The sequence below is a fragment of the Narcine bancroftii genome, chromosome 13 (assembly GCF_036971445.1).
Source record: "Narcine bancroftii isolate sNarBan1 chromosome 13, sNarBan1.hap1, whole genome shotgun sequence".
Taxonomy (NCBI): domain Eukaryota; kingdom Metazoa; phylum Chordata; class Chondrichthyes; order Torpediniformes; family Narcinidae; genus Narcine; species Narcine bancroftii.
In genome coordinates, this window is record NC_091481.1 from 70,021,840 (window position 1) to 70,048,973 (window position 27,134).

At 41.8% G+C, this 27,134-nt stretch overlaps 2 protein-coding genes across 11 annotated transcripts in view; one reads left to right on the forward strand and one right to left on the reverse strand.

The window, feature by feature from the left end:
- The window catches only part of foxred2 (FAD-dependent oxidoreductase domain containing 2), a 170,200-nt gene that overhangs the window by 40,448 nt on the left and 102,618 nt on the right, over positions 1 to 27,134 (forward strand). For all 10 annotated transcript variants that reach the window (XR_011348346.1, XR_011348340.1, XR_011348348.1 and 7 more), the window contains 3 exons: positions 16,179 to 16,457; positions 17,760 to 17,926; positions 25,252 to 25,417. Coding sequence is in view for 1 of the 10 variants with exons in the window: in XM_069909956.1 (XP_069766057.1) it covers positions 16,179 to 16,457; positions 17,760 to 17,926; positions 25,252 to 25,417 (612 nt within the window). In the remaining 9 variants the exon portion in view is untranslated. The remainder of the gene's footprint in view (positions 1 to 16,178; positions 16,458 to 17,759; positions 17,927 to 25,251; positions 25,418 to 27,134) is intronic.
- On the reverse strand, positions 26,084 to 26,485 carry LOC138748978 (small ribosomal subunit protein uS14-like). The gene has a single exon (XM_069909959.1). It carries the CDS (start codon positions 26,468 to 26,470, stop codon positions 26,204 to 26,206), a length of 267 nt encoding a protein of 88 aa, XP_069766060.1. The 5' UTR covers positions 26,471 to 26,485; the 3' UTR covers positions 26,084 to 26,203.

Consider the following 27,134-nt stretch of genomic DNA (forward strand, 5'->3'; position numbering starts at 1 on the left):
CTGATTTAATTCTACTGCAAACACTTTCAGATTTCAATGCTGTATGTTTCCATCATTAGCACTGAGAATATTTAATAAAAACACACTGCAGGAGATACTCAGCACGTCAAAAAAAAGTGTACTTTATATTAGCAAAGCCAAAGATACAAAACCAATATTTCAGGCTTGACCCCTGTCTCCCCATCTGAGGCCATGGACAGACACATCAGCATGGAAGTGCAGTGTTAGACACTGTGAGGTCTCTGTTGTTGATGTGGACAGAGCAAAAGTGCTCAGCAAACTGATCTCCCATTCTGCATCCATTCTCTCCAATGTAGGGAAGTTCACAAGGTCCATGGCCTCATGCACATTCAAACCAAGGCCAGCCGTGAATTGGAGGAACAACACCTGATATTCCATTTGGGCACTCTCCAACCAGATGGCATTAACATCAACTTCTCCTGTTTCTCCTGGCCTACTCCCATTCTCCTGCTCTTCCCCATCTCTCTCTCTCTTTCTTCCAACATTCTTACCCCCTTCCATCTCCATTCACAAAACCATACCACCTCCCCATTTGCTGGTGTGCCCTCCCTTCTTTATCTATTTATTTCCTCCTATGTATGGGCCAATGCTCCTCTCCCTGCCCCTCCCCCCATCATATTCAGATGCCTGTCTACATTTTGAGCCCTTGATAAAGGGCTCAAGCCTGAAATGTTGGTTCTGTATCTTTACCTTTGCTATGTAAAGGACACTGTTTACCCTGCTGAGTTTCTCATTGTGATTTTTACTTCAATCATGGTGTCTGTAGACTTTCGTGATTTACTATTGAGAATAATTAGTTTGAGTTAGACTGGAATTTTAGCAAAAAAGTTGATGTGTGGATGTTGCTCTCTACTCTAGCCCTATTTCCCTTCTGTCTTCCAATAATAGCCCCTTGTGCATTCCCACTTTTTTGCGAGACCATGGATGTGTGCTCTTCTGAACCCTGGGACCCAAGGCCTGCAGTCTTGTCACTAAATTTTTATAATTCATTCCTTAAGACTCTGCTCTTAGAGCATAGTTTTGGTCATTTGTCCCAATGTCTGCTTGTGTGCCTTGGTTGTGGATTATGTTTGATAGGATTCTCGTGAAGAGCATTGACACACCTCAGTATTTAAAGTCTGAGCTTCAAGCTAGTGTTGAGAGTGGAGGTAGGAGATGGTTCAGCAAGGAGACAAGCCAAACAATTTTTAATTAGTGAATTCTGCTAGACAGGCTTAAAGATCATGAAGTGGTTTGAAAAGAGAAATATAGAAAAGGTAATACCATTTGTGAAAGTAAGACATTGGTTTAAAAGGCAATCACTAATAAATCCAACTGGGGATTCACGGAGTGGAATGAGCAGGGATCTTATAGAAACGTATAAAATTATGAAAAGTGTAGATAAGTTAGAGGTCGGTAAGTTGTTCCCATTGGTGGGGGAGACAAGAACTAGGGGACAAGGCCTCAAGATTTAGGATAGTAATTTTAGGACACAGATGAGGAGGAACTGCTTTTTCCAGAGGGAATTTGTTGTCCATTGAAGCAGTGGAGGTGACCTCAGTAACTATATTCAAAACAATGTTAGGTAGATTTTTACAAAGTGGAGGATTTAAGGGTAAGGGGAAAAGACAGGTAGGTGGAGATCAACAATGATCTCGTTGAATGGCAAAGCAAGATGGCCGATTCCTGCTTCTATTTCTTATGTTCTTGTGTGCAATTTTCTTTCTTAGAGAACGGTTCATGTGGAAAGCTTGGGTTCATTAAAGGGGAAGCTCAATGGCCTGTTGTAGTATTGTGATTTTAATGTGGCCATGTGACACACCCAGCCTGTGGGATGGCTGGCCCACATTGTCTATCCATAGATCCATAGTTTTACACCATTTTCATCCATCCATACTTTTTCATAAAAATTACAAAAATACCTGCTGGGAATTTCAATTTCGGTTTAATTTTGCGTTTGAAGATTATCATGGGTCTTAACTTTGTTCTGTTGGCCTTGCATGGTAAACCTGGTCCTTTTGTGGCCTGTACTTCTGGTTTGGACAGTTTTAACACCTTTCCATTTCATTGCCTATCATGTTGAAATCCATGGGGGTTTTGTTCATGTTCCCATTATTTGCCAATGTTAACTGGTGTTTCTGCCCGTTCTGTATAATAAACTGGTGAAAACTTGTAACTTTATGATCAAGATCATTTGGTAGTTTCTGTGCAATTTTTGTTTTTTTTTTGCATACCAGATTTTTCCTGTTCACGAAACTATTGCCTCAAAGTCATCACTGAGGTCTGGGTGTGACTTGCCCACTGCAGTGCAAATGTTTTTATTTTATTTTGGGTGACTGTAGCAATCTTGTCTCTGTTCATGTACCCATTCTGCAATATGATATTCCAACTCAGGCCAACGAGTGATTCCTTTTCTCAAAGACATTGCCTTTTGTTTTTTTTTAAAAAAAATCTCTTCTTTCTTCCTCCAATCTCTTACCAACTTCTTATACACTTCAAATTTTCTTGTAGAAGCGCAGTTTTTGGGTTTTCTTGGCCATTTCAATCGCTTTCAACTTAAAGCTCACTTAATATTTTCATCGCATGCTGCATTGTGTCGATGGGCCCTCCATGATAGCAGTCACTTTCTGCCAACACCCAGCAGATCAATCCATGTGATCTATGGGCGTCGACTTGCATGTAGGTCAACGGGGCACCTCAGGCAGCCAGAAAATGGGGGTCAACTTGTACACCGGACATACCATAAAATGAGGCTAAAAAGGGGTGGAGTCGACTTCTACGCCAAAATATGTTATTTATTACCAGACTTAAATAAGAAAGGCAGAGAACCATTGGGTTCTAATGGAGAAAATGAGATTTATATCGACATAATCCTGCAGAACGTAATTCTTCAAATGCTTATCCAGGCTGCCCATAAGACATTAATCAAAATCTGCTGTGGTTTCCTGTTTTTGCTGCAGAGAATAGAGAATAGTGTTTGATCCTCTAGCCATATTATACACTTTGACTATTACATTTCTTTTATCTCTTCCTTCCTCCACCTTCCACATCAATGATCACCTCTGCCTTGAACAGTTTGTGGTCTTCTCTGCTGTCCTTGTCAGAATGAAGCAAGAATCTTTCATCTGATGGATAAGGGCAAGAGTTATGACTTCTCCATAACTATCCTGTGGTTCCATCTACCTGCCTCTTTTGCAGTCACATCTTGTTCCTGACCTCTGATCAGAATTTATTGTCAGGAACGAATCTTGAAATTCGGTGTTTTTTCAGCAGCGTGTCGTAATGTGAGGATTCATATTATGAACCATCTTCCAACAATATATATTAAAGAAAAGTATTGCACAAAAAGTGAGGCAGGGTCTGTGGTTCATTGATCATTCAGGAATCTAATGGCGAAGAGGAAGAAGCTCTCCCTGTGCCGCTGAGGCTCCTGTAGCTTTTTCCCAATGGTAGCAGAGTGAAGAGGGCATGGCCTGGGTGGTGGGGGGGTCTTTGAAGATGGAGGCTGCCTTATATAGATGTCTTTGATGGAGTAAAGACTGGTGCCTGTGCTGTCGCAGGCCAAGTTAACAACCCCCTGTTTTTTTTTCTTGTCCTGAGATTTGGTCCTCCATATGAGACAAGGGTGCAACCAGCCAGAATGCTCTCCACGGTGCACATGTAGAAGTTTTCGAGAGACTTTGGTAACATTCCGAATCTCCTCAGACACCTCATGAAGTATAGCCACTAGTGAGCCTTCTTTATGACTGTATAAAAATGGAGGCTCCAGGACAGATCCTTGGAGATGTTGACACCCAGGAATTTGAAGTTCTTGTCTCTGTCCACTACTGAGCCCTCAATGAGGACTGGGTCGTGTTCCCCTGACTTCCTCCTGAAGTCCACAATCACCTCCTTGGTTTTGCTAATGTTGGGTGTAAGATCGTTGATGTGACACCACTCAAAGAGCTTATCTATCTCCTTCGTATACGCATCCACATTGCAGTTTGTGATTCTGCCAACAACTGTGGTGTCAACGGCAAATTTGTAGATAGCATTGGAATTGTTCCTGACCACACAGTCGTGGGTGTATAATGAGTAGAGCAGTGGGCTAATCATGCATCCTTGGGGTGCGTCTGTGTTGATAATCAGTAAGGAGGAAATGTTGCTTCCAATTCATATTGACTGTGGTCTTTCAATGAGAAAGTCAAGGATCCAGTTGCAAAGGGGGTTCAGAGAACACCATGTCCTGATAACACAAGCCAAGTTGATGAAACTGTGCTGTAAATACTTTTGAGGACATGCAAGAGACTGAAGATGCTGGAATCCGGAGCAACAAACCAATCCACTGAAGGAACTCAGCAGGTCAAGCAGCATCAGTGGGCGAAAAAGAATGGTCAACGTTTTGGGCCAGAATCCTTCATCATGTCTTTATGAAGGGTTTTGGCTTTTTAAAAAAAAAAACTTTATTTAAGATTTTCAAATTATGGGGGGCGTGGCAAGATGGCGTAGGGAGCGGACGTGCATTCCTGGTCTCCCCCAGGCAGTTATATAAATACCCGTTTTAAGAATATTTCTTTTCTGTTAAAAGTCTTTGTTTTGTTTATCAATTGTTTTTAGTTTAAAATGGCAACAAAGATTAAGGAAAATAGAGTTCAAATACAGAACAAAACTACACTCTCCGACTTTGGAAGAAACTCGGCCTACTTGCCCAGACAGAACCACGGAGTCAAGGCTGGAATTTTCTTAAGAATGGAGCTCATTAATTGGACTGTCGGATAAGCTGGCCTTGGACACCCCTCTGAAAGATGGTGATGAATATTGATTTGAAATGTTTTATGAAGATAAATTGCAGTAATTGGCATTGGTTGCCCGTGAGATTTAAAAATCCAGATAACATTAAAGTTTATTAGTGTTTTTTTTTGGATGGAATATCGAAAGGATGAATTTATTATCTATAAATACAGAACAAAATTACATTCTTTGACTTTGGAAGAAATTTGACCTATTTGCCCAGACAGAGCCGGAGTTGGTGCTGGAATTTTCTCAAGAACAGAACTTATTAAAGTTGATTTCGGACTCCTTTTTGAAAGATGGCGACGAATGTTGATTTGAAATATTTGAAATATTTTCTGAAGATAAACATATATATGGAACTCCTTGACCTGCAATAAGGTTTATTAGTGATTTTTTTTTTGGATGGAATATTGGAAGAGTGAATTTATTATCTGTGAGTATGCATACATTGCAAACAGATTTTAATAGTTTTGAAAAGGTTTTTTTTAAACTAAACAACAAGATCAGTTTAATATTGAGAAAATTGGAAAAAACAGAAACTTTATTATTAAATTTGGAAATTCAGTAGAAAGAAACTATGAACAAGATTGATGATTTATAAAATTAAAGTCGAAGGAGCAATGTCCAAGAAGAGTTAAAAATTTTGAATAAGTTTTTCTTGAAAATAAACAATAATTTCAACTTAACATTGAGAAGATTGACAAAGTGGAAAATTTGGTATTAAATTGGGAAACACAGAAGAAAGAACTTATGAATAACATTGATGCTTTAGAAGATCAAGACCAAAGGAATTATGTTCAAGAAAATTTTAAAAGATTTGAAAAAAAACTTTTTTTGAAAGTAAGCTACAAATTCAACTTGAGACTGAGAAGAATGGAAGATTCGGTGTTGAACTGGGATGTTCAGAGGTGTTTTAGTTCAGTGGATGAAATTCAGGAAGACTTGAAAAAAAAATAAAAAAAAAACTTTTATTGATTGTAAACAATGTTTAACTCAGTGTTGGGAGGGTGGAAAGGGTGCAAAATTTAATATCAAGTTTGGATTTTCAAAAAAAAGAGTTTATGAATAAGATTGGTTAAATTGATGGACCAGGATTTTATGGATATAAGAAATGATGATTTTTCGGTTTATACGTGTATTTTGTCTGCCTGGGGGGGGGGGGGAAGGGGGTGGTACTTCTGCTCCCGAAAGTCATATGCCACTCCGCTCCATCCTCAACATCCATTGGAGCGCTCACACCCCTAACGTCGAGGTACTCGAGATGGCAGAGGTCGACAGCATCGAGTCCACGCTGCTGAAGATCCAGCTGCGCTGGATGGGTCACGTCTCCAGAATGGAGGACCATCGCCTTCCCAAGATCGTATTATATGGCGAGCTCTCCACTGGCCACCGTGACAGAGGTGCACCAAAGAAAAGGTACAAGGACTGCCTAAAGAAATCTCTTGGTGCCTGCCACATTGACCACCGCCAGTGGGCTGATAACGCCTCAAACCGTGCATCTTGGCGCCTCACAGTTTGGCGGGCAGCAGCCTCCTTTGAAGAAGACCGCAGAGCCCACCTCACTGACAAAAGGCAAAGGAGGAAAAACCCAACACCCAACCCCAACCAACCAATTTTCCCTTGCAACCGCTGCAATCGTGTCTGCCTGTCCCGCATCGGACTGGTCAGCCACAAACGAGCCTGCAGCTGACGTGGACTTTTTACCCCCTCCATAAATCTTCGTCCGCGAAGCCAAGCCAAAGAAAAGATTTGGGTTTTTGGGAATTAACCACCACAAGGTGGTTTCCTAAGGGGTTAGGGGAGGTGGGGGGGGGGGGTGAAAATTAGAAAATTATTTAGTATCTATTATGTAATATTATACTAAGTCAATTTGAAATGAATGTATGGAGATACTATAAATAAATTTCGAAAAAAAGATTTTCAAATTACATAAAAACAATACATAAAAATAATAACAAAATAAACTAAACCAATATAAACCCACCCCACCCTCCCTCCCACCCTCAGCACGTCCCCGCAAGGGGAGCAAAAAAATACATACATATAACCATATAACCGTTTACAGCACGGAAACAGGCCATGTTGGTCCTTCAAGTCCGTACCGGTTCACTTGAACAACTCTACTAGCTCTTCCGCAAACCCTTTGGTTATCAACCAGCTACAAACATATTTCTAAACCCATACATTCCAAATAAGGTGACCACATTTGAATAAAAAAAAATAGTTATCATGCAAATTGTTATTTTTTCCATATAATTACAAGATCTCAACTCATTGGGCCCAGTGATTCATATTTACTTCTACATCATCTTTCCAAGTAATCGCATTACACTTCCGTGCTACTGCTAATGCTGGTCAAACAAAAGCTATCTGAAACTTGTCCAACCCCAAACCAGTCAGTAAAACACTATAACCCAGCAAAAAAATGTCTGGATCTAATGGCAATTTAATCCTAAATAACTTTTCAAAACATGCCCTGATTTTTATTTTTCCCCAAAATGGTTGGACTTTATCACAAAGCCAAATTGCATGTAAAAATGTTCCAGTATGTAATCCACATCTAAAACATAAATCCAAATGACTAAATCCATATTTTTTTCAGTTTCTCAGGGGTCAAATACAACCAGACTATATCTTACATTAAGTCATGGGTTTTGGCTTGAAACATCAACCATTCTTCTTCTCCCACTGATGCTGCTTGACCCACTGAGTTCCAACAGCAGATTTGTTTTTAATTTAATTTTTTTTAGAGAGTACCAAAGGATAATTGACAATGAGGGCCTCTTGTGGAAATGCAGAGACTTCCTGAGGGATTGTTACCCATCTTTCCTATTGTACTCCCACCTCGCATTCCTTGGAGTCTTGTGGAACACCAGCACCCAGTAATTTTCCAACATTTGCACAGGAAAAATATCGGCCTGCTGAATCTGTGCCAGGTTAGACAGCTCCATAATATCAGTGGGAAGCAAATGGCTTTGAGGGAAGGAGGTAAGTTTCAGGAAATTAAGTTAATTTAAAAATCATTGTTAATTTAAATGTAAAAAAAATTAATTGCTTGAAATCGAAAGGGGAGAAAATAAGGATGCAGGGAGGATGGAGAAGGGGAATGTCTCAGAGAGCAAGACCATGGGATAAGCTGTTTTAAAAAAAAAAGGTTATTTGATCCATGAGTGAATGGAAACTGCGCATGAGAGCATAATCAAAAGAATGTAGGAATTGCAAAATGTAGAGCAGGAGACATGCCTACCGTAGTTAGGGTAGCAGTTAGCGCCAGCAATCAGGTTCAAATCCATTGCTGTCTGTAAGGAGTTTGGATGTTCTCCCCATATTTGTGTGGGTTTCCTCTCACCTTTCAAAAACATACAGGGTTTGTAGGTTAATTGGTGTATTTAGGTGGTGTGGGCACGGAAAGGCCTGTTACAAGTGGTCTCTGTCTAAATGTCAGGCCTGGCATGTCCTCCACTCCTGGAGAAGAATAAGCCGAGCTGATGTCACAGATGAATGACTGATACAGGCAGAGAAATCGAGTAAACTAGAGTTGTAAAATTTCTACCCATGGATGCTGCCTGACCTGCTGAGTTTCTCCAGAAATTCTTTGCCTGCTCAAGATTCCAGTATCTGCAGCTTTTGTGTTTCTCTACCGTGACACAAGAGAAACTTGTCCGTGAACTACTCTTTGCAGACGATGCCGCTTTAGTTGCCCATTCAGAGCCAGCTCTTCAGCGCTTGACGTCCTGCTTTGCGGAAACGGCCAAAATGTTTGGCCTGGAAGTCAGCCTGAAGAAAACTGAGGTCCTCCATCAGCCAGCTCCCCACCATGATTACCAGCCCCCCCACATCTCCATCGGGCACACAAAACTCAAAACGGTCAACCAGTTTACCTATCTCGGCTGCACCATTTCATCAGATGCAAGGATCGACAATGAGATAGACAACAGACTCGCCAAGGCAAATAGCGCCTTTGGAAGACTACACAAAAGAGTCTGGAAAAACAACCAACTGAAAAACCTCACAAAGATAAGCGTATACAGAGCCGTTGTCATACCCACACTCCAGTTCGGCTCCGAATCATGGGTCCTCTATCGGCACCACCTACGGCTCCTAGAACGCTTCCACCAGCGTTGTCTCCGCTCCATCCTCAACATCCATTGGAGCGCTTACATCCCTAACGTCGAAGTACTCGAGATGGCAGAGGTCGACAGCATCGAGTCCACGCTGCTGAAGATCCAGCTGTGCTGGATGGGTCACGTCTCCAGAATGGAGGACCATCGCCTTCCCAAGATCGTGTTATATGGCGAGCTCTCCACTGGCCACCGTGACAGAGGTGCACCAAAGAAAAGGTACAAGGACTGCCTAAAGAAATCTCTTGGTGCCTGCCACATTGACCACCGCCTGTGGGCTGATAACGCCTCAAACCGTGCATCTTGGCGCCTCACAGTTTGGCGGGCAGCAACCTCCTTTGAAGAAGACCGCAGAGCCCACCTCACTGACAAAAGGCAAAGGAGGAAAAACCCAACACCCAACCCCAACCAACCAATTTTCCCCTGCAACCGCTGCAATCGTGTCTGCCTGTCCCGCATCGGACTTGTCAGCCACAAACGAGCCTGCAGCTGACGTGGACTTTTTACCCCCTCCATAAATCTTCGTCCGCGAAGCCAAGCCAAAGAAGATTGTAGAATTCAATATTGACTCCAGAAGGCTTGCATTGGGCCACATTGGACGAGGGCAGATGCCGCAGACTGATAAATCAGAATGGGAGTGGAATGGAAAATTAAAGTGACAGGTAACAGGAAGCTCAGGTTGCCTCTGCAAACTAAAATGTAGGTGCTCTGCAAAGCAGTCACAATCCAACGTGGAGCAAAATGCAGTGTGAATACCAACTCTTCCCACATGTGGCCTGAATACCAGTTCCTGTTTGTAGTTTAGATTTCCAACATCTGCAGTTATTTTGATTTTTCGCTTAATTCCTTTAAGTATTCACTGGAGTTTTTAAACTGTTTCAATTTTTGGCTTTAATTGTAATTGTATGATTCATTTTAAAAGCTGTTCAGTACTTTTGACAAATATGTAGACCTGTAGCATGATAACAGGTCCTTTTGGCCCATGAGTCCCAATTGACCTACAGCCCCCATATGTTTCAAAGAGTGGGAGGAAACGAGAGCACCTGGAGGAAACCCACGCAGACTCGGGGAGAACGTACAAACTCCTTACAGACAATGCAGGATTCAAACCCCATTCCCTAGCATTGGAACAGTGTTGCGCTAACCGTGCTACCCTTTTGATTTTCACTTAATTGCTTTAAGTGCTTACTGGTGTTTTTAACTGATTTAATTCTTTTTAAAAAAAATTTATTTATTTTTCACACTATGAACCTAACTGACCAAAATACACACAAACATTTCCCTCTTGAATATGCACAGTGTCATTTTCTCCCCTTTTTCCCCCTCCCTTCCCTCCCTCCTTCACCCACCCACTCAGGGTTCAACATATAGGATACATTTAACCCATTAAACAATGTCTTCACACAATGAAAATAAACATGAAATTTGTCTCTTCTACTTTTACATACTGGGTCAGTTCATTTCGTCATCTTCTTCTTCTGTCATTTTAGGGGTGGGGGTGGAGGTCTGCAATAGGACTTCTCTGTTGTGTTCCATGTACGGTTCCCAAATTTGTTCGAATACTGTTGTTATTTCTTAAATTATATTATTTTTTCCAATGGAATACATTTATTCATTTCTATGTACCATTGCTGTATTCTCAGGCTATCTTCTGATTTCCAGGTTGACATTATACATTTTTTTGCTACAGCTAAGGCTGTCGTAATAAATCTTTTTTGTGCTCCATCCAAATCGAGGCCAAGTTCTTTACTTATATTACTTAGAAGAAAGATCTCTGGATTTTTTGGTATGCCCAAATTGCATGTACTGTTGTTCCCGTTTCCTTCTTACAGCGAAAGCATCTGTCTGGATACTGTTGGATCCCATTTATTTAACTTTTGGGGCGTGGTGTATAGCCTGTGGAACCAATTATATTGTATCATGCGTAACCTCGTGTTTATTGTATTTCTCATAGTTCCGGAGCATAGCTTTTCCCATGTTTCATTCTTCATCTTTGTTTAGATCTTGTTCCCATTTTTGTTTGGGTTTACAGCTTATTTCCTCGTTCTCTTTCTCTTGCAGTTTGATGTACATGTTTGTTATAAATCTTTTAATTATCATTGTGTCTGTAATGACATATTCAAAATTGCTTCCTTCTGGTAACCTCAGCCTGCTTCCCAATTTATCCTTCAAGTAGGTTTTCAGTTGGTGGTATGCAAACATTGTACCGTGAGTTATACCATATTTGTCCTTCATTTGTTCAAAAGATAATAATTTATTTCCCAAAAAACAATTTTCTATTCTTTTGATCCCTTTTCTCTCCCATTCTCTAAAGGAAAGGTTATCTATTGTGAAAGGGATTAGTTGATTTTGCGTCAATATTAATTTTGGTAGTTGATAATTTGTTTTATTCCTTTCTACGTGAATCTTCTTCCAAATGTTGAGCAGATGGTGCAGTGCTGGTGAATTCCTATGTTGCACCAGCTTTTCATCCCACTTGTATAGTATATGTTCAGGTACCTTCTCCCCTATTTTATCTAGCTCTAATCTGGTCCAATCTGGTATTTCCCTTGTTTGATAAAAATTTGATAGGCATCTTAACTGTGCTGCTCTGATAATTCTTAAAGTTTGGTAGCTGTAAGCCCCCTTGTTTGTACCATTCTGTTAATTTATAAAGTGCTATCCTCGGTTTCCCCCCTTTCCATAAGAATTTCCTTATTATTTTCTTTAGCTCCTTGAAGAATTAACTGTTTTAATTCTTGGTGTTAGTTGTAATCATGTGATTCATTTTAAAAGCTGTTCAATACTTTTGGCAAAGATATTCGTAGGCTAGGCATTTTTGAAAGCTGGTAGTTCTCTTTTTTTAACATTTTTTATTTTTCACACCATAAATCACATTAGCCATGATATACACTATTTCTTTTTCACACATATACAGTGACTTTTTCTCTCCCCCCCCCCCCCCCTTTCCTCCCAAACCACCCCCCCACCCCCCCCTCTCATCCATTTTAGGTATACAATCTAGGTTGCATTAAGCCAGTCAGACAATGTTGTCATTCAACAAAATTACACCAGAAATTCTACTGAGTCCATTCTTTTCTTTCCTTCTCCTTCCATCAACTTAGGTAATGTTTGTCCCCGGTAGGTTTTCGCTATTGTATTTAATGTAAGGCTCCTATACTTGTTCGAATATTTCAATATTATTTCTTAACCTATATGTAATTTTTTTTCTAATGGAATACATTTATTCATTTAAATTTAGTAGTTTCTTCCTTTTAATTTGGTTATGTATTCCATTAATATTTAAAGACATATAGTTCAGCGTAGCCCTTTTATATTTTGTTTATCTTCTCTTTCCGTTTTTCCATCATTACCTTTCCTCCTTTTCCATTTCTGTTTTCTTATTTTCAACTCTTTATAAGACAACATTCCTACAACATCCGACATTTTCCTTATTCTCCTATTTCTATCTTATTTATCCCCAATCTCCCCTTCACCTCCTGAGTTGTCCTTTATCCCTTGTCGGACAACCACATCTCCCCTCTCCATTTGGATTTGCGAATCCACTCGCAAGCGTCAACTGATTTTGCAGTGACCGCTATTTCCCCCCACCCCGCCTCCCCCAGAAAAGATTTCACTTTTCATATGTCACAAAGGTCACTCTTTTAATTCCCTCCTTATTCTCTCTATTCCATTACCTTCCCTTATTAATTCTTGTCTATACTATCTATATTTTCCTCTAAGTACAGATACATTCATGTATGCTCATTGTCTCTATTCACTCTTATACCTCTTTACCCGCATACATATCAATCGTGATCATTTTTACTCTCATTACCCGTCTTCATCCCTCAGTCTATTTTTGTCTTTACCCACATACATATCAATCGTGATCATTTTAACTCTCATTACCCGTCTTCCTCCCTCAGTCTATTTTTGTAATTGTTCTGCAAATTTTCGTGCTTCTTCTGGATCCGAGAATAGTCTGTTTTGTTGTCCTGGAATAAATATTTTCAATACCGCTGGATGCTTTAGTATAAATTTATACCCTTTCTTCCATAAAATCGCCTTTGCTGTATTGAACTCTTTTCTCTTCTTTAGGAGTTCAAAACTTATATCTGGATAGATGAAGATTTTTTGCCCTTTATACTCCAGTGGTTTGTTGCCCTCTCTTACTTTTTCCATTGTCTTCTCCAGTACCTTTTCTCTTGTAGTATATCTTAGGAATTTTACTACAATAGATCTTGGTTTTTGTTGTGGTTGTGGTTTAGAGGCCAATACTCTATGTGCCCTTTCTATTTCCATTTCTTGCTGTAGTTCTGGACATCCTAGGGTCTTAGGGATCCACTCTTTTATAAACTCCCTCATATTCTTGCCTTCTTCATCTTCCTTAAGGCCCACTATCTTTATGTTATTTCTTCTGTTATGGTTTTCCATTGTATCTATTTTTTGAGCTAGTAGTTCTTGTGTCTCTTTAGTTTTTTTATTAGATTTCTCCAATTTCTTTTTTAAGTCTTCTACCTCCATTTCTGCTGCTACTGCCCGCTCTTCCATCTTGTCCATTTTCTTTCCCATTTCTGTTAAGGTCATCTCCATTTTATTTATTTTCTCTTCTGTGTTGTTTATTCTTTTTCTTAAATCCTTAAATTCCTGTGTTTGCCATTCTTTAAATGACTCCATGTATCCTTTAATAAGAGCAAGTATATCCTTTACCTTGCCTTTCTTTTCTTCTATTTCCCTGTACTCTTCCTCTTCCTCTTCTTCTTCCTCTGGGTTGGCCATCTGTTGTTTCTTTGGTGCCCTTTCCTCCTCTTCTTTCTTGTTTCTATTGTCTTCTGTGGTCTCTTCTTGCTGCAGGTGTTCTGCAGCTGTCGTTGCCGGCTGTGGAGATCGACTCCCCAGCTGGTCCCCCCTCCCGTCGGTGTGTTTTTTTTCATTCGCATCGCGCATGCGTGATTCCTCGCGCATGCGCGGTTGCGCACTTTTACTCGGCTCTGCGAGCCATTTTTGTAGTCCATTATTTACCGACCTGAGGGAGCGGGTTTCTCTCTCCGCAGCGGGCCTCTTCGGACAGGTAAGGCCTTCACCTTTTTCCTCCTTTGTCTTCTCTTCCTCTCTTCTTACCGTTGCTTTCGATTTTTCTTTTTTTGTCGCCATCTTCTTTCCACCTTTATACTCACTTTTCTGTAACTTTTATTTCTGTGCCTTTATGTTTTCCTTTGTTTTTCCCGACTTTTCTGGAGAGGGCTGGAGTTCACCGTCCGGCCACTACTCCATCATGTGACTCCTCCGAAAGCTGTTAGTTCTTGATGCATGGTTTAAACAGTAATCGGCATTTCTGGAGGTAGGGCTGGTGGTGACAGTCATTGCTGGATTTGGGTACAGATAGCTGGTCCAAGGATAGGTGATGAGTGGACTGATGAGGAAACATGGTTTGCCTATCTCTGAGATGGCCAGCATAGATTGAATTATGTCACAAGCTGTGTGTAGCCACATAGTAACATACAATACACTGATATAGTAAAATAACTTTGATTATCCAGTAAAGTCTCTGGTATCAAACATCTATGTGGATTGGTTGATGCTTGATAAGTGCATTTTCCATTTGCTTTAGTTTAAAAGACAAAAATGCTATACTGTACTGACACTGAATGAACTTAACTTGCAAGAATATATAAACCTTAAAGCATTTTATTTTATTTTCAGTCACTTTCTTTGTAAACATTTAACCGTCGCTGCATCTATTGGTTCCTCCCCCTCCATGCAGCTCCCCAAATGCCAACAATAACATTATAGATAATTAACCCCCTCTCTCAAGTTTACAGGTAATGTCTCTCCCAGGGTGACTCTTACTAAGCAGGGATAAGAGAGTCACCCCAACAGCGAGCGGCATCAACCAACTCTTCAGTCTGAGCAATGCCATTGCTGTTTTGCGCAACTTTATTCAAACAACTGCGACAAGCAAAGCATGACCAAGGCACTCTGTGGGCTGAATATTTGTACCCATCCTCACCAAAGGTTTATGTGTGTTACTTCAAAGAATATTTACTTTTGTAATTTTACTTATGCATTTTTTACCTATTATTTTGTTCTTATTTATTTTAATTTAAAAAAAAAATTATTTTCTGCTTTTTTAACCAATTGCTTGAGGCTGCTGGATGCTTTAATTCTGTTTAATCTGAATTTACATATGAGTTTACTGATGGGTTTTACCTTAGTGGCTCGATGTTTCTTTAGTTCTCAGGTTTTTTTTCTCCCCAAGGTGGGTACTCTCCAGTACCGATTCTAACCTCCCAGATCACAGTGGAAGGCCTACTCCTGCTGGAAAGCCTCTGATTTTTCATTGAGCCAGCTCTTTAACCCACAGTGCACATGTTGATTGAATTCCAGTTACCAGCACTGGGTCTGCAGCCTTCTCTGCCTTGGTGGTTCAAGTTTTTCTTATATGTTGCAAGACTCTGCTTCCACTACCCCCTCAGGCAGCGTGTTCAGGATTCCAACCACCCTCTGGATACAACATATCTTCCCTGAACCTTATCCTAACCATGAGCCTGCTGGTCTTCGCAACATGGAGGGGAAAAGTTTATTTCTGCCAGTATCTCTCAGCATCCTCTGATCCAAGTTTAAACTCGTATCTGAATTCCATTCCAAGCAAAATCCTGGTAAATATCCTTTGCTCCCTCTCCAGTGCTATCACATCTTTCTTGTAGTGTGTCTGTAACTACATAAAAGTATCCCCTCTCAGTTAAGACCTTAAGAAATATGGGCAGAAATAGGCTATTTAGCCTATCGCATCTGCCCCATCATTCAATCATGAGCTGATCTTACTGCCTGGCCTTCTCCCCATAGCCTTTGATGCCTCTGTCTTAAATACACCCAATGACCTGGCCTCCACAACAAATTCCACAGATTCACCACCCTCTGGCTAAAGAAATACCTCCGCATCTCTGTTCGAAGCAGGTGCCCTTCAATCCCGAAGTTGTGTCCTCTTCTCCTAGACTCTCCCACCATGGGAAACAACCTTTCTATCTACTCTGTCCACACCTTTCAACATTCAAAATGTTTCAGTGAGGTCTTGAGTTGATACATTTATGTGTGTTGGGTAGTGGCCACATTTGACGATGCCCATAGAACACAATAACACAGAAACAGGCCCTTTGACCCTTCTAGTCTGTGCCAAACTAGTCTGCCTAGTCCCATTGATCTGCACCCAGACCATATCCCTCCGATCCATGTCCCTGCCCAAAAAGGACGCTGCTCTCAGTACCTACTCTATACAATTCTATTCACTCTTCTATTCCTCAGAGCAGTGAACAATGCCCTACTGGACACCTATCAGCTGAAGTCGCTGGATGGCTTGCTTGAGGGAGACATGGAAAATATTGTCATAATACAAGACAACAAGGGAAAGTTGCACTTACGGCTGAAATATCACTTTAACAAGAACAACTCTCAAGATATGTCCTCCAACATCAATGACCAGAGCCTTCTGTCAGAAGGGGTAGACAATTTAGCAGTGCGGCTGCCTTATGACCGTATCATTCGCTGTTTGGGTTGGAAGTTTGATTTCTCCATTTTCAGCAAGTAAGTGTGTCGTTGCAAAGCCCTCTGATACTTTGAGTAATGCTATGCTGTAATTTCAGAAGGTTGCCCCCTTCCTTACCTTTCTTGCAGAGTTGTGGAACGCATATGGAGCAATAAATTATGGGTAATCTATTGAGGAAACCGGTTTGGTGCATCTTAAAGGAAAGGACTCTAGATGAATGGTCACTGGCGCTGTAATCACATTGCGCTAATTGTGCCACCCCTACGCTAACCATGTTGCTATATGAAGGATAGTTGAAGTGTGCTACAATGACTGTATCAAATTTTAATCTGAGATCTGTGATTTCTATTCATCAAACATAAGCTAGAATGTGGGGCAGAAGCAGGTGCTTGGAGTTGGGTCACAGATTTGCCGTGATCTCATTCAATGATGGCGCGGGGGCAAATGGCCCAAGGAGTATTTTTTAAAAAAACAATCCACTGGAAGAATGAAACAGAAAAGTTTGGTCACCCTGTGATTGTAGTTAAAAACAAAAATGCTGAAGGAACTCACCAAGTCTCACAGCATCCATAGGAGGTAAAGATATAAACTAATATTTCAGGCCTGAGCCCTTCAATGTATGAGCAAAAAGCAGGCAAGCGCCTGAATAAAAAGACTGGGGGAGGGGGAGCACAGGCCAATAGGCAAAAGGCCTTAATTGGACATGGATAGGAGGACAGGAGAGGAAAGGTGAGAATTGATCAGGGGATGGGGTTGGCTCTCTGAATGCAGAAATGGAGGAAGGAGACAGAGAGAAAGGGAAAGAGAGAGAGAGGGAGAGACAGCTAGTGGAAAGGAGACATTGGGAAGGGGGGAGGTGGCTAACAGAAACCAGAGAAGTCATTGTTAATGCCATCTGGTTGAAGGGTGGCCAGACGAAAGATGAGATGTTCTTCCAATTTGCAGGTGGTCTCAGTCTGCAGTGCGAGAGACCGTGGATAGACATTTCAGCATGGGAATTGGGTGGGAACTTGAAGTGGGTGGGTATTGGGAGATCCTGCTGGAGGAACCCATTGGGTCAAGCAGCATCTGTGAAGGAGATGGGAGGAATTATCAATGTTTCAGATTGAAACCCTTGATCAAAACTGATTGTGGAGAGGGGAGGTAGCCTGTGTAAATGGATGTGGAAACTGGAGCATTAGTTACTTCAAACAGACGGCATCTGAGATCAGGATCAAACCCCGGTGTATGGCACTGAGAGACTACGGCCCTACTTGCTGCATCAGTGCTCCGTCCTTAAATTGTTGAAGAGAAAAATAAAGGGGTTTCTTTCCTCATCTCTGTTCTTTTCTCCCCCATAGCATGAGTAAGCCCCGGAGCGGCCGAGGTCGCCTCAGTAAATACCCACTGGTCAAAGCCACCTACGAAGCAGAAAATCTTCCGGGAATGTTTATTATTGGGACAGCGAGTCATTCTGTTGATTACAGGAAGGCAGCCGGTGGCTTCGTGCATGGATTCCGCTACACAGGTGAGTATCAGGACTAACTGGATAAAAAACAGTGGACAGCACCACATGGGGTTTGCAGCATTGAAAGAAGGCAGATCCATCCAGTTATCTTGCCCAGTCATCATCCCTTCCGCTCTTTCCTCTGGATTACCTCACTTCCCCTTACCCTCTGTGGGAATGAGTTACAAATTCTCTCGCACACTCTGAGTAATGACATTTTAAAAATTTAAATGTTAAAATTTTATTTATAACATGGTAGAAGCAGATTCTGGCCATTGAAATTTGTGTCGCCCAATTAACCAACCACCCCGTACGTTTTGGAGGGTGGGAGGAAACCGGAGCATCCAGGAAAACCCATGCAGAATGTACAAACACCATGCTGGATTTCAACTTGGGTTGTTGGCGCTGTAATAGCAATACGCTGTGATAGTACAGATTCTATCACCAATGTGTCTATGTACAGATTGTTGTGTAGGATGACTGTGATTGGCTGAGAGCGTAGCCACACCTACTGGTGTGCTCCTAGGCCAGACCAGGTCATCCTAGGGTTGCTCCTAGCCAGACCAGGTCATTCTGGACTGGTTGACCTACATGTGGTATGCTCCAGTCTTCTAGTTAATAAAAGCCTTGGTTTGGATCAACAAGTCTTTCGACGCGCTCTACAAACGTTAACAATATTAACTTGCTGAGTTTCTCAAGCATTGTTTTTTTTACTTCAACCACAGCATCTGCAGACTTTTGTGTTTCACTTTTACACTAACCATGCCATCCATTTCTTCTGAATTCCTTCCTATTGAATGTATTAGGGACCAGTTTAGATTTTAATTTTCTAGTTAAGGTAACTCCCAACGTGAAAGCATCTTGCCGACACCCATCTACTTTCAAAATTAGACGATATTAAAGAATTAAGACTTTTATTCAGGGATATCAATGAAGTAGATGGGGCTCACTGAAAGAATGGTAAGTATCCTGCAAGGGTGTGCATCCTACAGAAACTGTTCAGCCCAAGACAGCAAGAATCTGCAGCTCAGACATGACAAGCACTGTTTCTCCCCCCCCTCCCCACCCCCCATGTTGACTCCATTTACATTTCCTGCTGCTTCAGAAAAACAGCCAACATATTAAAAGTTTCATCTCACTTTGGCCGTGCTCTATCCTCCCATTGGGAGGAAGTTGCCTAAGTGAAATCGCACACAACCATATTCCATGACAGTTTCTTTCATGCAGTTAAAGGTTGTGGGGATAAGGCTGGGAATGGGTACTGATAGTGAATGATCAACCATGATCTGAAAAATCGAAGGGCCAATTGGAGTACTCCGACACCTATTGTCTATTGCCTAAACAAACCTTGAGTTGATACATTGATACCTCCAATGTTATCTTTGCAACTTTTCAATCAGTATTATTGCTGTACTAGCCGGATTGCTCGCAAAGCATGTTTTGTAATAAGTGACAGGAACCAGGAACTTGATTTGATGCTGGATGGATTGAATACATTAGCCCAAGATGGGGTTAAAGTGAGAATGGAAGGAGACCTGCACGGTAGTCTTGTTGGATTTGTGTACTGGAAAAGCAATGAATTGGTTGGGGTAAAATATCTTGTAGTTGAGTTGCAGTTTGTCAAGGGAGAAAAATTAATGTTTATTACCTTCTGTAACATCAGTATATACTGCTGCACTCTGCATCCATTTTTAAAATGCAACCCCAATTCCAGATTCCAACATCTGCCTGAGGCCACAACTAAAGGACAGATAGGATCTGCTTTTCATGTGATACTCCATCTGTTTGTTTTGCTTGAATGTATCACATGAGTCTATTGGCCCCACAGTTACCCAATGAGCTAGAGCACAATTGAATTCCTGGCTAAAGTCCAAACATCTGTTAACAATAAAATCTGTTTACTTTTCTTTTATTTGTTTGCCCTCCAATTCCCTTGGAAGGCTCTTTGTGTCCTCCTCTAAGCTTACTAACCCACCTACCTTTGCATGATCAAGTAATTGCGAAACAACAAGCAAAACTCACAACCAAAGCTGCGGAAACAACTGATGAAAGCAGGATAACTTTGCCATAAAGCATGTATGCATAAAATGAGTCCCACTGCAGTTTTGTGTTTCCAGGTGTTGTAGAGAGGTAAACTGCTCATTGTCCCATTCTTGCAGCGATTACTCAGGCAGCACAGTTAGTGTCGAGGTTAGCCCCACACAGTTAAGCGTCTGTGATGGGGGTCCCGAATCCCACACTGTCTGAAAGGAGTTTGTGCATTCTCACCGTGTCTGCACGGATTTCCTCCAGAGGCTCCCGTTTCTTCTCACTTTGTTGTAGGTTAATTAGGCAGCATGGACTTGTAGGCCGGAAGGGCCTGTTACTGTGTTGTAAGTAAAAAAAAATATTTAATTCAATGTGTGCCCAATTCTCCCAGGAACTCTCTTGGATGTGGGGATATGTGGGGAAACATGAATCAAGAGGGTAAAGGAAAAAAGGGTAGAGGAGGGAGGGAGGAAATGAGGGGAAGGCAGACAAAAGAAGGGACTGGGATAAGGACAGAAGAGGGATAAATAAATAACAGCACAATTTGTTTCAGTGACGTGGGTTCAAAGGTAAAGATTAACTCCAGTTCACTGAGGACAACTCCCAGATGTTTTTTGAAATTGTACCTCTATGCCCAGATAAGACTGCATGTATTTGTTGCCTCAGCTGAGAGATGGGACCTCAGATAAAATAGCCTTGCCTTGGTTTTCTTTTAGTTATTTGACAATTCATAGTATTCTGAATCAGGTTTATTGTCAAGAACGTCAAAAAATTTGTTGCTTTGCAGTAGGAGTATGGAGCATTACAGGTGCAAATATTGCTGTAAATTACAATTCTGTAAATACACTATTTAAAAATAAATAATTAGTGCAAAAAGAGGAAAAAAAAAGTGAGTAACTGGTTCATTGTCCATTCAGAAATCTGATGGCAAGGGGAAGAGGCTGCTTCTGTGCCGCTGGGTGTTCATCTTTGGGCTCCTATACCTCCTACCTGATAGCAGTAGAATGAAGAGGGCATGGCCTGGGTGATGGGGTCCTGGATGATATAGAGGCTGCTTTCTTAAGATGCTAACTGTTGTAGATGTCCTTGATGGAGTGAAGGCTTGTGCCTGTGACAGCACGGCTGAGTTCACAACTCTTTGTAGTCTTTTCCTGTCCAGAGCATTGGCACCTCTAGATCAGACAGTGATTCAACTGGTCAGAATGCTCTCCACAGTCCACTTATATAAATTTGCAAGGGTCTTTGGTGACATTGGTAGTGAGGAGTGACTCCAGTGTAGCTGGAGGGGAGGGGGTGGTGAAGAAATTAGCATTAGTGGCATAGGGAAACATGTCATTGAAAAAGTTGAACCCCACAAATCTCAACCTCCAAACCCAGCTAATTTACTTCTGTGGAGGTTAAACAAGAAAATGTACAGATGCCAGTGGAGTACACAACAGTGCTAGGGTAACTCAGCAGGTTACACAGCATGCATGGACAGTAAAAGACAGTTGACGTTTTGGGTCTGAGCCCTACATCAGGAGTGCTAAAAATCAGGACCAAATAAAAAGGAGGCGGAGGGGGGTGGAGGAGCACAGGCTAACAGTGGAGCATGTGGGAAGATAGAGGAGAAAGAAGCTGAGAACTAGTATAGGGAAGGGGCAGTGGGCTAAGTAAGATAAATTTCTGATGGAAGGGAAAGAGATGTGGAGCCTGAGAAAGGGAGTTAACCAAAATTGGAGAAATTGATTTTGACGTTGTCTGGTTGGAGACTGCTGAGATAGAATACAAGGTGGTGTTCCTCGAATTTGCAGTTGGCCTCGACTTGTCAGAATGTGAGGCCTTGGACAGATATGTCAGTGTTACAGCAGTATTTGGAATTAAAATGCTGGGCCAATGGGAACTCCTTGCTGTTGCAGTGGATAGAGCAAAGGTGTCCAATCTCCCCGATGTAGAGGAAGCCACATCAGGTGCTCCAGATGCAGTATACGACTCTTGCATATTTACGTGGAGTGTTGGTTCACTTAGAAGGACTGTTTGTGCCCTGAATGATGGTGAAGGAGATGTGAGTGCAAGTTTACCACTACTTGTGGTCACATGGATGGCTTCCATGGAAGCTAATGGTGCGAAGGGATGAGTGGATGAGGGAGATGAAGAGGGAGGATTCCCACAGAAAGCAGGGAGGAGAACATTTATCAAGTGGTGGGATCTCGTAGGTGGCGAAAATTGCATATAACACTATGGTGGTTGCAGAGGCTGGTGGGATGGTAGGTAGGGAGAAAGGGAACCCAGTTCTTATTGAGCCTGTGGGCGGGATGGAACCAGGGCAGAAAATAGAGGAGATGTGGGTGAGGCAGAGTTAATGGCAGTAGACGGACTTCAATCCAGATAAGTGTGAGATGATGGATTTTGGAAGGTCAAACCAGAAGGCTGAGTACAGGGTTAATGAACAGTAGCTTAAGTGTGTGGGTGAACAAAGGGTCCTTAAGGTTTTATGAAGGAGGAGGACATCTTAGATGTCCTGGAATGGAAGACCTTATCCTGGGTGCAGATGCAGCAGAGAGGGAGAAATTATATAAACCCACTAACTTTCACAGTTGCCCTGACTATGCTTTTTCTCATCCTGTCTCCTGTACGAATTCTATTCCTTTCTCCCAATTCCTCTGTCTCATGACCTGACAAGCTTGAAGCAGAATTATCAGGATTTTCAAATAATTATAATGGGATTGTGGATGACTGGAGTTTATTGTATTATATCTTTACCACGTTTCACACTTTGTGCACTTCAGCTGCTCTGTAGCTCTGCTACTTTTATCAAAACTTATTCTGTTCACTCAGCACTCTATTCGACTTTAAATCATTTACTTCCAGACCTGTCAGGTGGATTTAGTTTAACTCTATTGATAGATAATCAATAACGTGACCTCATGATAACCTTCAGTTGGATTTGCCTTAACTCGAAAGATAATGAGTAATTTTGAGTAAGTGAAGCAGAAAAGTGACCTCGTAACAATCAGATGGGTTATTGTACAAGTACCACCTGCCGAAACAATGTTCTCCAGTCCTTGGTGCAAAATATGCAGACACACAACCAGACATAACACACATGCCAACAAATGATGCATCCTGTATGCAGTACATATAGAACACAGATCACTATAGGCCCTTCAGTCCTTGATGTTGTGCTAACCCATTTATTCCTACCCAAAAAAAAACTAACCCTTCCTTCCTTGTAATCCTCTATTTTTCTTTCATCTATGTGTCTGTTTAAGAGTCTCTTAACTGCCCCTATTTTTCAGCATTCACCATTCCAGGCACCCACAACTTTATATTTAAAAAAAAAAATCCCTGATGTCTCCCCTGAACTTTCCTACCTTCACTTTGTACATATGTTCTCTGGTGTAAGCTATTCTTGCCTTGGGGGGAAAAAAGGGTCTGGCTGTCCACCCTGTCTATGCCTCTCAGAATCTTGTAGATCTCTCAGTCTCCTCTCATCCTTCTTCATTCCAAAGAGAAAAGTCCTAGCTCTACTAACCTTGCCTCATAAGACTTATTTTCCAATCCAGACCACACCCCGGTTCATCTCCTCTGCACCCTCTCCATAGCTTCCACAGCCTTCCTATTAATGAGGTGACAATACTAAGTGTGGTCTCACCAGAGATTTGTACAGTTGCAACATGACCTCTCGACTCTTGAACTCAGTCCCTCAATTAATGAAGCCCAACATCCCATAGGTCTTCTTAACTATCCTATCAACCTGCCCAGCAACCTTGAGAGATGTGTGGATTTGAACCCCAAGGTCCCTCCGTTCTTAAGTTACTGACCATAAAACCCTTCTGGTTTGACCTAAAATGCATTTATAAACATCGCAAAGCACAGGGGTCCCTTATCAGATCCCTGCAATAACTCCACTAGTCACTGACCTCCAGGCAGAATACTTCCAGTATACATACAGTATATAAATAAATAAACATTGTTAAATTAATATAGTCTCGGAGGTTTTGTATTTGCAGTTCATCAGTCATTCAGCAGTCTCACTGCCCATAGGAAGCAAAGCTGAAGGTACTTTTATCTTCTCCACTAATTGGGCAAGATCTGGTGATGAACCTCAACAAAGGCTACTCTACTATTCAGTAGAGATCGGTCTGGGGCTGAATTTATTACCCTTTAAAATGAGAATTGTGCCCATATTGTCATGTCTGTTCTTTGCTTTTTTAGTTGGAACAGTAGCGGACTTGAGTGCCAGGAAGGAGATCTCTCCAAGGACTTTCAATTCATGTTTGACTGATGTTAGGTCTGCTTTGTTCATGAATGAGTGAGACAAACACCAGACTGAGTCGAAATCAGGGTTCTTTGTTCTTTATTACCGGATTGTAACACTTGCGACTAACAATGTTAGTCGGAGAATGCATTCTGCCGTTATCAGCAAAATGGTGATTTTTTTTATACCCTTGGATACGTGCTTAGAACATCATCATATCATTACTTGTCCAATGACTAAAACTGTTGCTATCCTTTCCCTGCTAGCTTCCTGCCTCTCAATCCATCAATGTCTCTCTTATCTTGTAAGTACAAGGATGCATTCACATCTTGTTACAGCCCTGCACAGGGTAACTCCTTACACATTCCCATCTCATGATGTTTTACCTTACACTGATCAAGCAATAGCACTTTTTGCAGACTGAGAAGGCCATAAAGTATTCATAACTACTTTCCTTCCCAGAATAAAAGTTGAAGGAGGAGAGGTTACTATTAAATTCCAGCAAAGCAATTGCAATTGGACTGTTATGTTTTTAGCAGGAGCATGTGACCTGCAGTGAAGCTCCTTCTGTTGTGTTCGAGCAGGGGTTCCCAACCTGGGGTACATGTACCCCCAGTGGTACATTTGCACTTTTCAGGGGGTACATTGGGTCTGAGAGAATAACCTCTACTGTACAATGCATGGTCTTGTAATCTGCAGTCAGATTGCACAATGTCTTTTTTTTTATCCTTAATTTTTAGGGGTACACGGGAACCTATAAAAATGCCCAAGGGGTACAGAGGAACAAAAAGGTTGGGAACCCCTGTGTTAGAGAAAGTATTTTGGAATAAGAACTTCTGAAAGTCGAGCAATAATCGCAGTGATCTTGTTATCACTGCACTGAGAAATTCAGCGAGACCTGTGAGTGGATCTGCTCACTAGCAAAGTCACTTGTGTGCACATTTACCATGGTAGCCAATAAAGGATTTCTCCTGTAAACTTGAAACATGACTGTAATCATCCTGTGATGTTCTTTGCTTGCCCCATGCGGGTTATGATGCTCTTGTAAAAAGCTGTGGTTTTTGGTTGCTTCCACCAGCTCGTGCAGTTCACCGTCTGCTGGAGCATCGATACCATGGTGTCCACTGGCCGACTATTGCCCTGCCCATCTCCCAGCTGATCAACGTAATCATCAAGCGCATCAATGAAGCCTCTGGTATTTATCAGATGTTCAGTGTTCTTGCAGACATTGTGTTACTGCAGAAGTGAGTGAACTCCCTTTAATATCTCTGATAAAAAAGGATGCATTATTATGCAACATAATGTGTTCTATGTGTTGAGTCGTGTCTCTACAGTTTGAATCATATTGCCTTAAATGGCCTTGGTTTGATGCAATTTAAATTAGACATACAGCACAGGTACAGGCCCTTACAGCCCACGAGCCCATGCTGCCCAATTAATCTACAATCCCCGTATGTTTTTGAAGGATGGAAGGAAACGGGAGCACCTGAAGGAAACCCACACAGACTCAGAGAACGTACTCCTTACAGACAGCGCCAGATTGAACCCAGGTGGTGCTAAATGTTACATGAACCACAACCCTGAGGCTATTTTTGAATTTCATCCAAACCTTGATGTTCTTTCTACTCCGTGTATTTTCCAGCCACAATCCTAATTTAAAAATTAGGGGTGGAAGTTTGTCTCCAGCAGCATCCAACACTCCAGGGCCCAGATCTTTGTAACCAAGGATTGCCTTTGTCCAGTTCTGTCCTGGACTGCTTAAGTTCTACTAGAGACTGAGTCTAACCACCTTGCTGTCATCTGTGAACTCCTGTATCTGCAGAGCTCGGTGTCTGCCTGAGTGAATCCATGTATGTACTCAGACGATAAATATGAAATCTGAACAATAAGGATGTTTTTTTTGAGCACCCAATGGCAGGTCAATTTTATTTACAAAACTGGAGCATTACAAAAAGCTTGCTTGTTAGATGATCACAGCCGAGTATGCAACAGAACTTCTTTTCTTGCTGTATTTCTGCTCCATTCACAATTTAGTCCAAATTGACAAAGCCGATATCCTTGGTGTACTGCCGAAAGAACTGGCGACACATGTTCAGGCCGTACCTCCGGATCAGTCTGTGACGGTTGGCGCAGACCCGGCATGAGCGGGAGCCCTGGCCGAATTTCCTCGGGTGAGACCAGTAGAGCTGCTGGTGACCCATCTCCCAAAGCAGCGGAAGGTCCAAAGGAAAAAGGAGGATGTTGAGTGTTGAAATAGAATCCAATAGAGCTGCACAAGTGTTGACGTTGGGATGCATCTCCCCCAGCCCTCTCATAAAATTGTGTTTGCAAAGATTGGCTTTTGAGAAGATTCAGTAAAAAATGAGCAAATCTGGCCTCCTCACTTGGTAGCTGCAGTGACCTTGGCACAACAGAATAAATGTAGCAGGAGAGAAACTAATGAGAAAGGTTAATTGAGTTAAAGAATAACCTTCAGAGCTCTGCTCAGACTGTCTTGTTAGCTTATCATGCAGTGCAGCACAAAACCCTAACCCAGGGCAGCCATGGAGATGCTTGTAGTTATTTATTTATTTTTACCTAATATCCTTAGTTTCCTAACTGTGTGGGTGGCACAGTTAATGCAATGCTGTTACAGCGCTAGCGACCTGCATTCTCCATGCGTCTGCGTGGGTTTCCTCCCACCCTTCAAAACATACGGGGGTTGTAGATTAATTGGGCAGCATGGTCCCATGGGCTGTATGTCTACATTTTAATAAATATCCTCAACATGCATCTCTAGAACAGTTGTTTGCTCACTTGCCTCCCAACGTCGAAAGTATAGAACATAAGAAATGGGAGCAGGAGTCGGCCATCCAGCCCATTGAGCCTGCTCCACCATTCAATAAGCTCATGGCTGATTTGATGATAGGTTCATCTCCACCCACCTGCCTTTTTCCCACATCCCTTAATTCCTCTACTATG